This window comes from Myotis davidii, unplaced genomic scaffold (genome assembly GCF_000327345.1).
Source record: "Myotis davidii unplaced genomic scaffold, ASM32734v1 scaffold592, whole genome shotgun sequence".
Lineage (NCBI taxonomy): Eukaryota > Metazoa > Chordata > Mammalia > Chiroptera > Vespertilionidae > Myotis > Myotis davidii.
This window is the reverse complement of record NW_006284844.1, coordinates 26,650-39,267: the sequence shown is the minus strand read 5'-3', so window position 1 is coordinate 39,267 and position 12,618 is coordinate 26,650. Positions and strand designations below refer to the sequence as shown.

Genomic DNA, 12,618 nt, shown 5'->3' with positions numbered 1-12,618 from the left:
CCAAACTCAACAAAAAGTCCTTTGAAATAAAAAAATAAAATAGCCCGTTTATATAATTGCAGTGGTTGTGTCAACTCGACTGGATCACAGGGTGCCCGGATATTTGGCTAAATATTATTGGAGTGTCTGTGAGGATTTCTACAGCATTTTAAGTCAGGAGCTGAGTGAGGCGGTTGCCCTCCTGCAACGCTGAGGCCGGGAGGAGCCTGAGTAGGGAGCGCTGAGGGTCCTCCCACCCAGCTTCGCCCTGCACACTGCAGCAGGAACCTGCTCCTGGCTCTGGCCCTGGCTCGCAGACGGCAGATCAGCGCAAGTCAATTCTTCACCCTAAGTCGGCCTGTCCGACCAGCTGCTTCCCCAGAGAACTAGTCCAATAAGGCTGAACTTGACGTGGAGGCTGGTTTTCACCTGTGACCCTATTTGTAGACCAAACTAGGGGCTTTAATAATTTTAATTAACTCTTAACGAGGTCAACAGTAAATTCTCCCTTAGGCTACAAAGAAAATCATACCCCCTAGGTTATGTTGTATAATTGGACTTGCTCAACACCAAGAAAACTAGTCCAAGATTATATGCAATGGAGCTAAAATGTACGTAATTCTAGAGCAAAAACTACCTAGCACCATCAAAACTTAGGCCTGATTTTAACATTCCTAAGCTGTTTGGCTAAGGACCCTGTAAAGGCCCATTCGTTTCCAAGATGTCCCTCTATGTGGTGATTAGAAGATGCATCTCCAAAACAGCCCCTCCAGGCTGCGGGTCTCCAACCCCGGGAGTGAGTCCAAGGTGTTCACTTACATCCCCCGATGTCTTAGTAAGAGCCAGAGGGAGTAAAGGGAAACCGTGGAGAAGATGCCTTCTGCGTGAGACGGGTGGACCACCTCCACAGACAAAAGTCAGCTTTTCCAGATAAACTTCTTGCTCATAAATGTAAGGAAAACTGACACGAGCTGTTTATTTTTTCATCCTTAAAATAAGAAATAGCTCTGGAGGACAGACAAGTGTGGAGGAATGAGGAAAATGAAAGGAAAGGGCATGCAGCCCCCAGACCTGTGCTGCTGAGAGAAGCCAAGTTCCAACAGGACGAGCATCAGGGTTTATTTTAATAAACAAAGCAGCGCGCGGCACAGAGGTTAATCCTTCCGCAGGGGCACCGTCTCCTCCCGGATGCCCTCCTTGGTCACGATGCAGATCCGCAGGGCGTCCCCGGTGTACACATCCCTCTCGGCAGCAGAAATGAAGACGTCTTTCACAAGCCGCATGGCTCTGTCCAAAGACAGCGGGACATGCTCCACATTCTGCATGTTCTTAAAACCAACCTGATGGGATAGGGAACTTGGGTGAGGCATCACGTGACCGTACAGAGGACCAAGCCCCTGTCCCTCCGCCTTCACGTGTCTGAGAGTTCATAGCAAACACCTCGCAGATCAGTGTCTTCCCACACAGATGCATGGAGACAAAGCCCTGGCTCCCAGGAAGCTCCTGCCCTGGAGGTGGGCAAGGGGCAGAGCGTTACAGGCTGTGCTGCAGCTGAGGAGCCAGGAGAGCCCAGTGGCCACGACCAGACCCGCTAGAACAAAGGACACTCAAGTTGGGCGTGAAGGAGCGAGGCTGCGGCACATCCAAGGTCGAGGAGACAGGACAGGCAGTGCTCCCAGGGGCTGCGGGAGTGGAGGTTGTAAGCAATGAGCAGAGAAGTGACTGCATGTGACAAACTGCAGAAAAGTGAGGAGGATGTCCTGGGGAAGGGAGCCAGAATGAAGGATATATGTGAGGAGATATACCAATTCAGGCAAGATGCCATGCCGGTCTGAGTTCAGTCAGCAGAAATGGAAAAGGGGCGTGTTAATAAGACACAGAGATGGTATCGGGGAGAAAGGTGAGTTCAGGAAACTCGGGTGAGGATGGCAAGGAGAACTGAAAAGATGGACCAACTGTGGTCAGCACCAGAGACCAAGAAGTCACAGGGATGCAGGAAGCAGGCAGCCGTGGGCTAAGTGAGCAGTGGCTGAGGGCCAGCAGAGACCAGGAGGTCTGGGCGGGCAAATCAGCCATAGTACACAAAGATGTATGAGAGAGCCTTGATTTCCCCACCCTCCCTGGAGCGGAGGAGGACTGGGGCAGTGTCGTTACCTGGTTGTCCAGCAGGGGCTGCAGCATGGCACTTGCTGAACCTCCCGCCTTGAAGGAGTCTCTCTGGTAGGAGCCCACTGGGTCAAAGCTGTACACGGCTCCCTTCCCTTCAAGAAGGAAAAATCTCCATGAGGCTGCATCCTGACCCCGATCTCAAATCACGGCAACGGCGTGAAGCTGAATGGACAACTGACTGAGCTAAAGTGTCAGCAACTCTCAGCGAGGAGCACAAGCCCTGCTGCACAAGGGACACCAGCAGCCTGCCTCCCACCCTCCAGAGCCCTCCTGCCACTCCTGTCACCCCCCACCCATCCTTGACCCCCTGCGTGCATGTGGCCTCACAGGCATGCTGGTTAATGGTCACAGGTCCCGCTCTAAGTTCTGCACCAAATTCCTCCTGAACATCCCTAGTTGGTATGGAACCAAAACTGCAATCTCTCTGAAGCTGGCCTGTGAAACACGGCAGTGTGGACAAGGCCATTTCTGTAGCTCCTAAGAGCAAAAACCTTTTTAGCAGCCTCAACTCCATCAGAAGGGGACACGTCCACAGTGATGGACAGCCTATAGAAAGGGTGGGGTTTGGGCGTGGCGATCAGACCTGACCATCACACCTGGGTGCAGCATCATCAAGAGGAATGGAAGCCAAAAACTGGAACAGAAATTTGAAGGAAGCCTCCAATGTAGAAGACAGAGGCAAAAGCAAACAAAATGAAAACCAATCTGATAGAATGCAACAACTCAAGGAAACTTCAAAGTACAACAAAATCTAACAAGAGCAGGATTCTTAAAAAAGTAGTAATAATAATAAGGAAACGGAAAAACAAACAAAGGAAAGCTGGTGGAGAAGGTGGAGAAGGAGACACAGTGAGGACAGACCCGGGGTGAGGGTCAGAACCTGGAATGAAACAGGCCAACAGCCAAGCCTCAGGAAGGCCTGCTGGTTTCTTTTTCAGAATCTGCTGGGAGGAAAACCAAGAAAAGAGATGCCTTGGTCAGAGCTGAAGACTGTCGCGGGATAAACTTCTTTAAGAAATAGCGTTACTCTAAGGAAAATCAAAGACAAGATTAGAAAGGACAGTTGGAAATGTCCGAGAATCAAATCCGCCTGAACAAGGAGTGCTGTCACGTGACAATCACAGGCCAGGCAGGGCCTGCTGTCAAAGAGACCCAAACCCCAGCCTGCCAGTGAGTACCGTGAGCTCCCAGGTCATCTCTGACTCTCAGGGGAGCTCAAGGACCTTGCCTGCCCTGCTGAAATTCAACGGTAGTCACTAATGCTGCTAAAACATGAATTTATTGATCTGACATTCAAATCAGATATAATTTAAGTCAAAAAGGCACCAGAAGAGCTGTGCTAGGTTAGGCAGCTGATCGGTGGCTAGAATGTAATTGCCCAGGTAAAGAGTAATTAATTTATGATGATCATTTCTAGCCCTTACACTTTCTCTTAGTTTTCAAGTGAGGCTGAAAGCCTCAAAGGACACTTGTCAGCCTAGTCTGTCTCATGGGAACCATGAGGGTGGAAGAGCAGAGAGCTCCCAGAGCCCCTGGGTGGGGGCAGCAGGTGAGAGAGGGCAGCAGGGAAGCCTGTGGGCAGAAAAGAGACATAGACCCTGGAGGGACGGAACCCAGAAGCCCTGACTCCTCCCCACCCACCTTCCCTCTCAGAAGCAGACCCATTTCACGGACCAGGTCCTCACGGACGCTTCTGTAACTTTCACAGCCACTCTGAACGGTGGCACAGACGGTCCTGAGAGTCTATGTGGTGTTTGGAAGCCACTGAAAGTCAGCACAGCTCAGACCTGTGTGAAGCCTCGGTGCTTGAGCTGAGCGACACAGCAGGACAGAAACGTCCCGGCTCTGCCAGAAACCAGAGCCTTTTAAAAATGTTACAGAAACACGGGTGAAAACGCATGCATTCCTTTCAAGACACCACTTTTTAAAAACTTTTTGATGTCAAATAAATTTGTCCTCCAGATCAGATTTTCTTTTTGAGACTAAAATGCTGAGTACCTACTTCTGAACTCACTGAGACCTTGAGGAAATAGTAAAGCAACGCCTGTCGACACTCCAGCGCCCACCGCCACCTGCTCTGTGTCCCTGGACAACCATTTATTTCCTTTCAGCTTCAGTCTCTGTTGCTCTATCAGAAAATGAAATTGTCGGGCAAGATGGCCCTTGTGGTTCTTTTCAAGTCTAGATGAAACCCCGACATCTAAGACAAGCCAGCCCCTCCTTTTCCACAAGAAAGACCTTACCTTCTTCGTCGAGTCCCCCGATGATGTTGTAAACGTAGTATGGAAAGAAGCGCCGCGAGTAGAGGATTGTGGACAGCATTGCTGCAATTGCCCCCGTGGTCATGGCCTTGTTATTGGAATGCTTGTACATCTGCGATTTTTAACAAAAACAGGAATGCAGAGGCAGAATATATTTATTACAGGCTACAACAATGAACAGTAGAGTGAAAAGAATAAGTGCATATCTTGGTGAAAGAAAAGATACCTGTTTCTCTCATGATCAAAAAACTCAGTATCACTAAGGTAAAATAACGCACTATACCCTATCACTTTGGGAGGAGTAAGAATTTTTAGAGGAAAGAACACTAAGTTTGCCCCCCAGTGTCTGGTTTACAGACTATTTCCCATGTCATCCTTATTCCAAGACAAAGATACAAACTCCAGAGCAAACTCACACCAACCCAGCTCTTCACTCTGCATAGACCAGTCAGCAAACTGTAGCTGTGGGCCAAATCCAGCCCCACCTGTGTCTGTGAACAGTATTTCCCATCATCACAGGCCGCCTACAACTGCTTCTGCGTTTCAACAAGAGCTGATTGTTGCCACCAAGACCCAATGACCCACAAAGCTGAGACACTTCCTATCTGGGCCTTTGCAGTCTGCTGAGCCCTGATCAGACGCAGGCCGAGGCCCCTCTCTGCACAGCAGCCTCGCTTGAGAACAGAGATGAGGCCGCGCTAACCTGGCACCGCAGACACTAGGACAGGGTGTGGTCTTGCTCTTGAAGCCCCTGCAATGAGGACAGGAGCCTCCAAATCCAGGTGGCATTCACATTCAGGGAGTCTCAGCCCACACTGACTTCACCCGTGGGAACCCCAACTTATCTAACAGACTGAGGAATCCTACCAAAGTAGTAAACGTAACATCAAGTTCTCCAAATTGTCAGCCACCTGGCAACCACCTCTAAAGAGAAACCTAGGAAATACTGTGGAATTGTCAGTGACAAAGTACTGAAAACACATTAGAAAGAAGCTACGAGTGGTGCATGTGTCGGTGTCCAGAAGATTTTTTTCCAAAATGAGTAGTAAAAAATTTTAATTTCCTTTTATTTCAAAACCAAATCCCATTTATTCACCTCACCATCTATGTAATAATGTATCGAATAAACACTTCAGGAAGTATTGTGCACTACGTTGACCTCACTGGTTCTTGTTTTATTTAACAAAACAACTCTCCCTGTCATGTTTATTTTTGTCCTCTAAGTCCCATTTACAAAATATTAGAAACCACACACAGGTCAATAAATGTAAGTTGTTGAAGCTCGCAATGTAAGTAGAATTTTTAAATAAGTACCAACAACCTATGAATACTGAATGAATGGTTCCTACACGTGCAAAAAGTGCCAGGTAAGTAAGCCACTGTGTAGTCCAGTGACCACACAACTCGCAGTGGGAACCATCTCAGGTGTTACAAACAGGCAGGCACAATGTGATCACTACTGCTCATTTCTTCATGTACCAGATGGACCTACCAACCACTTAAAAACCATGACCATAGCCAACAAAGTTAAATCAGGAACCAAGGGCAAGGGGACTGACACTGCAAATGCCACCAACAGCTCTGACAAAACCTCGCCAGGCTACATGGTGAGAAACACCTACATTTCTGGATGCTGACAATGGTGACTGGGAGTTCTAGCCACCGGAGCACAGTAAAACCCACTGAACACAGTCCAAACACTCCTGCCCTCGTCTAGAAATGACTAGAAGCAAACGCTTACTGTACACAGACCCTAATCCGAGTCCAGACTCGCCCTTGCTTCATCAGAGTTGATCTCACTTCAGGCCTCAGGCAGTGACATGTCAGCCCTTTACGAACGGCTGGTCCCACTCCTTCTCTCACTTCTTCCTAATACTGCCCCTCCTCTCTCCTACCCCACCAGCCTCCTGTCAACTAAAGCCTGTGAAGGTGGTAGGTAGTAATGGCTTTCCCCTTCCTACTCCTGCCCACAAGTCCTGTCTGGAAGGGGCGGGGGGTAGGGGAAGCATGTCAGCTGACAGGATTCCAGACCAAGCTCCCATCAAAAAGCTTGTCTTCTCCACAGAAATCGATCCGTTTGGTTTTCAGGGAAGAGAATCTGCAGAAGAACTCCGTTCCTGCTGCCTCAAAAAAGGGCAGAAATCCTCTCTGCTGCAGGGATCTGACAGGTGGATCTGTTGTGGTTTCACATTCTACATGTTAATGACGCTGCATCGACAGGCCAGTTTCTCGTACTAACCTAGCGCTTCTCCAGCTATTCTGAGCAGCAGCTATATGCTGTGTCCGTAAAAGAGTCTAATGAGTTACCAGCTTCCAACCGTCAGACATGTAAAACGCATCTACCTTTAGTCTTGCTTCAATAATCTTCGTCAGGGTTAGACAGTCTCCATGGAAACCGCTGCATCCAATGACTGTTTTGTCTGTTCTATAAAAAGCACATTTCAGGACATTGAGTTGGTTAAACAGTAAAGCAAAACACCTGCTGGGCAATGTTAACCCTAGAGCTCCTATTCCCGTTGCTCACTGGGTGGTAATGGGACAACTGCCATCGCCACTCAATGGAGAATGGAAATGGGGAGGGGGAAGGTCTGTAATCAGGTATCTAATTCCTTCCACCACATCAATTAAAGAGAAAAAGACCAAGTTTAACATAAAAAACTAAGAAAACGTATTTGTAATACATATGACCAAAGTCCAGTTTTAACTTCCTTAGTCTACAATTATGAAAAACGTTAACACCACAGGAGATCATGGGGGTGTAACGTGCAGCATGGTGACGGTAGTCACTAATACTGTCTTGCACATCTGAAGCTGCTAAGGTGAGTTCTCATTACAATAAATAAATCTGTGCAACTATGTGTGTGGACAGGTTTTACCTAGACTGATTATGATCATTTTACATTATATACAAATTAGAATCATGTTGTACATCTGAAACTAAGTTGGGTAAAATGTTATGAAAGTCACATAAAAGTAGACACAAGTCATCATAAACATATGAAAACAGCCTCTGGGTCGCTCAGAAATCCAAATCTAAACAAGAGACGATTTCCACCGATCGCACTGGCTGTAATGCCTCGTGCTGGCAGCCTGTGGAAAACGGTCCTCTCAGATGCTGGGAAGGAGGACACATCGATCTCACCCTCAGAAGGGCCACTGGCTGGATCTAGCAAAGGGTTAAGCGCACATCACTTTCACGCAATAATCTCACTGCCGGACATTCATCATGTCAGCAAGCTTGCAAAGATATGTTCAGGTCACTTGTGTGAGTATACATATTATTTTAGTGACTCTCCAAAACAAAACAAACAAAAAACATCCCAAATGCCCACCAGAAGGAAACTGATTAAATTTTGGGACATCCATACAAGTTCAACTATATGTCTCAAAAATAAACCCATAAATCTGGGTACTGATCGATAAAGAAAGCTAAACCCACCTCGTCAAGGACTATTTAGCAGAGGCCATGATTTCTTCCTTTCAGACTTTATGGACGAGCATACAAATCATTCTTGTCCAACTGTGGACCCCCGACCCTCTGGGGCATCACCAGCTACCAGCATTTCCTGATCTCTCCCTACAACCAGCCTCTCTGCGGAGGTAAAGACCTTCAATCTAACACCAAGATGGGCTGACAATACCAACAGTCAGGACAACATTTTGGGAGCTTCAAGATGCTTTTCCCAAATATCCAAATACATCAGTGGACTGCAAAGAATAAAGTGTAACTGTAGAGTCTCAAGCAGGTGGGGAAGAGGCGGGCTCAGCTCTAGGTCAGCCCCAGAGGGCGTGGGATCAGGGTATGCAGGCAGCTTCAGCTGTACACATGGTCTAGGGCTGACAATGGATGACAGGGACATAGGAAATTGTCAGTGTTCTATCTACTCCTAGAACTGAAGTATGTCATAAAAAAGAATGTGTCTTCACTTTAGCAGCATACACACTACAATAGAATGGCCAGTGTGGCTCAGTAAGTTTGAGCATCATTCCGTACACCAGAAGGCAGCAGGTTCAATTCCCAGTCAAGGCACATACCAGGTTGGGGTTTGATCCCCAGTCAGGGAGCACAGAGGTGGGGTAGGGGGGTCAGTCGATAGATATTTCTCTTACACTGATTTTTTTTCCCTCTCTCTCTCAACTAATAGTAATAATAAGATAAAGTCGAACATTATAAAAAAGAGAAGACTATACAAAGATGCTATCAATAAAGTTATATTTATATCATTCACTACTTTCAAATTATAAAAATTACATCTTAGAAGAAGCAAGGTAGCATGGGTGCACTATAAACCGGAGAGGAGAGTAAATTATCAGGAAATACTAATTTATAAAATTGTTTCCTAACACAGGCAGTCTAAGAACTCAAGCAACACACTGTTTAGAAGTTAAATCTCTGTAGCATTGTTACCACAAGGTGCTGGTAAATTTGGAATTAGAAATTTACTTACAATTTGTAACATTTGGGACTGTCCCGGGTGTGGATTGAAAACCCTTCACTCAGTCGAGTATCAGAAGCAACAATTGAAAAATCTTCTCCAGCAATAGCCAATACAGTACTGAGGGAAAAGAAGGGAAAAAAATTTAATGAGTCCTCCTGGATGGTAAACAAGCCTGACTCAACAGAAGGGCGCGGGTCCAGTTCTGACCACTGCAATAAAGCGAGTATCACAACAGAGCAAGTAAGATTTTGGGTTCTCTGAGCATAGAAAAGTTATGTTTATACTACATTGAAATCAGTGTGCAATACCATTATGTATTTTAAAAATGAACATACCTTAATTTAAAAATGTTATTGCTAAAAAATGCTAACCACTTGTAAAGAACGCATCATCTGTGAGCACATGAAACACAACACGAGGTGTGCCTGCACTGGGAGAAAACCACTGGATGCTAGCAAGAGCAGGATTCAGATAGAAGAGGTGAGATCAGGAAAGGCTACAAGTAATCTGGAAAAATACCAAGAGTTCCCTAAAACACAGCCTACATCACAGCAAAGGGTCCGTAGTGGGAGGTAAAAGAAGAGCTACAGAATTATCATCATTATTAAAAATTAAATACCTGCCCTCCTGGTGTGGCTTGGTGGTTGAACATCAACTTATGAACCAGGAGGTCACGGTTTGAGTCCTGGTCAGGGCACATGCCCGGGTTGTGGCTCAAACCCCAGTGTAGGGTGTGCAGGAGGCAGCCAGTCAATGATTCTCTCATCACTGATGTTTCTAACCCTCTCTCACCCTCCCTTCCTCTCTGAAATCAATTAAATTTTTTTTTTTTTAAAAATAACATTGAGAGCCCTGACCGGTTTGGCTCAGTGGATAGAGCGCTGGCTTACTGACTCAAGGGTCCCAGCTTCGATTCCGGTCAAGGGCATGTACCTTGTTTGAGGACACATCCCCAGTGGGGAGTGTGCAGGCAGCAGCTGATCGATGTTTCTCTCTCATCGATATTTCTAACTCTCTATCCTCTCCCTTCCTCTCTAAAAAACCAATACAATATATTTAAAAAAATAACACTGAGAAAGGTAACTCAATAATCAGAAATTCATAGGGCTTAAATTGGATTACAATGGGCTAAAAAGAGAGTAACGGATACTGAATATTCAACACCTGCACAGTCATACAAAGAATTCACAACTGCCTTATGAAATGGGTCTAATAGCCACCTGATGACCTAACTACTCCATCAGTTGTCACCAAAAGTGTTAGAAGTGAAAGAGTAAAGCATACACTCAGTGGACACAGAGATATGGATTCAAGTCCTCGCTCAGCCTCACACCAGCGTTGTGGCTGGAGCCCCAGGTTCATTGTAAAAACGGGGCTAATACCATCTAACACTCAGGGCGGCATGAGGATGAAAAAAAATGTAACGGCTAGCAATTTACAAAATGCTTGATTCTCCTCCAAACTCTAAGAAGCTGTGTTTAAAAAGTGGAGAGGCCGCATTGCCCTTTAGTGGCAGGCACAAGGCTAAAATCAAAACTTCCGCTCTCCTTCCAACACATCCGCAAAACATGCATGGGAACTTCAAATCCACAAGACCTGTTCAAACAGCCTGGGCGTCTTCCCATCGGTGTGTTTGCTGCAGGTAGTTCAGTCGGTAAACTGCAACCACTGCGTCAATTTACAGCTGCCAAGAGTCCTTAATGGGGCATCTCCCTACAACCCTCGTTCAAGGAATAGCACCACGTAACGTAAAGCTGGTATTCTTATTTTAAAAAGGACAACTTAAATGTAACATGCAAGATAACATTTTTAAAGACCCTCTTCTGAGTATTCTCCCCCGAACTTAGGCTAAATCTTAAAAAACAAGCACGTAACTATGAAACGAAGCCCGGCCAACTAATCCTACTTTCTACCTAAGATAACAGAAGACGATTAAATTGTTTGATCAACCCTCTTAGCTACAGACACAACTATGCATCTACCAACGCGGACTGATCCACCTCAGACGCTACACCTGCCCGTCGCTGCCGCCGGGTCCCTCCAGGAAGCTCCCCCGCAGCGGAGGCCGGGCTTCCATGCCCACCTGTGGCCTCACTGCCCACCGGCCGTCCGCACCGACCCCCAAGCGATGGGCCGAGAGGACAAGCCACCCAGAGACGGAGGCCCGCCGCACACCCGAGGGCGTGAGCAGGGACAGGGAGGGAGAGCGACTGCGAGGCCTCACCCTCCGTTGAACGCGTAGGGCGAGAAGCGCAGCTGCACGGGGCCGGCGCCGCGCGGCTCCATCGCCAGCTCTCGGCCGGGACCCCAAGACACGGCTACGGAGGACATCATCGCCGGCACCGAGCGCTCCTGCTGTCTCACCGCGAGATGGCCACCCAGCCGGAAGTCGGAAGTCGCGCCACTTCCGGCTGCCCCGCGGCGCTCCCTCCGGTCGCCCGGGCGCGCTCAGATGCCCGGCTCCCAGAGGTCCGCGTGGCCGCCGGCCCCCCACTTCAAGAAAGCTGACAGAGGTGTTAGGGTTTTCTTTTTTAAGAAAACATCCGAATTCCCTCTTGATATACAGGAATTTTTTTAAAAATATATTTTATTGATATTTTACAGAGAGGAAGGGAGAGGGATAGAGAGTTAGAAACATCCATGAGAGAGAAACATCGATCAGCTGCCTCCAGCACATCTCCCACTGGGGATGTGCCCGCAACCCAGGTACATGCCCTTCACGGGAATCGAACCTGGGACCTTTCAGTCCGCAGGCCGACGCTCTATCCACTGAGCCAAACCGGTTTCGGCTTGATATACAGGAATTTTAAAGTCTGACCATACAAAAATAATTGTCAACACTATCGCGCATCGCAAAGTCCAATCGTCTACCGGAGTGCAAGTTGGTGCGGCCGTATTTGGAAAGCGACTGGCATCACCTGGCATCATTGGAGAGAAGCACATCTGAGGCCCCAGCAGTTAAGCTCCCCGGTGTGCACTCCGCCAGAAGGCATGTGCAAGAATGTTCACATAGCATTGTTCCCAATAGCCCCAAACTGGAAGTGAGCAAATGTCCACAAACGCAGGCAAATGTCACAGCAACGACGGTTAACCGATGTCCGCTAGGGAAGGGTCTTCTATCGGGACACGCTACATAACAGCACAGAGCAGGAAAGGCCGGCAGTACCCGGCTTCCTGATTTATAACATCCTGTTCATCTGGACGTGTGTTTTCATTTCCTTACATGAATATATTTTACAATTTCTTTATTTAAAATATATTTTATTGATTTTTCACAGAGAGGAAAGGAAAGAGATAGAGAGTTAGAAACATCGACCAGCTGCCTCCTGCACATCTCCTACCGGGGATGTGCCCGCAACCCAGCTACATGCCCTTGACCGGAATCGAACCTGGGACCTTTCAGTCCGCAGGCCGACGCTCTATCCACTGAGCCAAACCGGTTTCGGCATATTTTACAATTTCTTAAAAGTGCTTTTAAAAATGGAGAAACAGGCGGAGAGGCATGCAACGGGCCAAAGGTCACGCAGACAGTTGCTTTGGAAATCCACCTCTTGTCAGCTTCCAGCAACGACCAATGAGAAGACACGGGCCAGCTGGCCCCGCCCCGGAACTCCCGAATAGCTCCGCCCCTCAAGCCTTTCAAACCGTTTATCTCGGGAGGCGCAGGAAGTGACGCAGCGCCCACACCTCTCAGGGCCGCCAACGGGGCGTGGCCTCGCGGTGAAGCCGAGCTGGACTGGCGGAAGTGACGTTATAAACCTGCGCCGGGA

The 12,618-nt window shown here is 47.7% G+C and overlaps 1 protein-coding gene across 2 annotated transcripts; it reads right to left on the bottom strand.

Moving 5' to 3' along the window:
* Window positions 1–929: 929 nt before the first annotated feature.
* PSMB1 (proteasome subunit beta 1) lies at window positions 930–11,246 on the bottom strand. 2 transcript variants are annotated; one of them, XM_006755155.2, is made up of 6 exons: window positions 11,073–11,245; window positions 8,858–8,965; window positions 6,753–6,834; window positions 4,392–4,521; window positions 2,134–2,240; window positions 930–1,319 (listed from the first exon to the last, which is right to left on the bottom strand). In XM_006755155.2, the coding sequence occupies exons 1-6, from the start codon at window positions 11,180–11,182 to the stop codon at window positions 1,134–1,136; spliced, it is 723 nt and encodes a 240-aa protein (XP_006755218.1). In that variant the 5' UTR covers window positions 11,183–11,245; the 3' UTR covers window positions 930–1,133. The 2 variants fall into 2 exon arrangements, with proteins under 2 accessions (XP_006755218.1, XP_015413869.1); XM_015558383.1 differs by lacking the exon at window positions 8,858–8,965 and having other exon boundaries at window positions 11,073–11,246.
* Window positions 11,247–12,618: the final 1,372 nt, after the last annotated feature.

Excerpts from the sequence above, each read along its gene's own strand:
- PSMB1 (XM_006755155.2), bottom strand. The coding sequence starts at position 11,182 with ATGATGTCCTCCGTAGCCGTGTCTTGGGGTCCCGGCCGAGAGCTGGCG. Across the intron at positions 4,522-6,752 it reads TTATTGAAGCAAGACTAAAG|ATGTACAAGCATTCCAATAA; the intron begins GTAGATGCGTTT and ends TAAAAATCGCAG. Across the intron at positions 2,241-4,391 it reads CGGGGGACTCGACGAAGAAG|GGAAGGGAGCCGTGTACAGC; the intron begins GTAAGGTCTTTC and ends TCCTTCTTGAAG.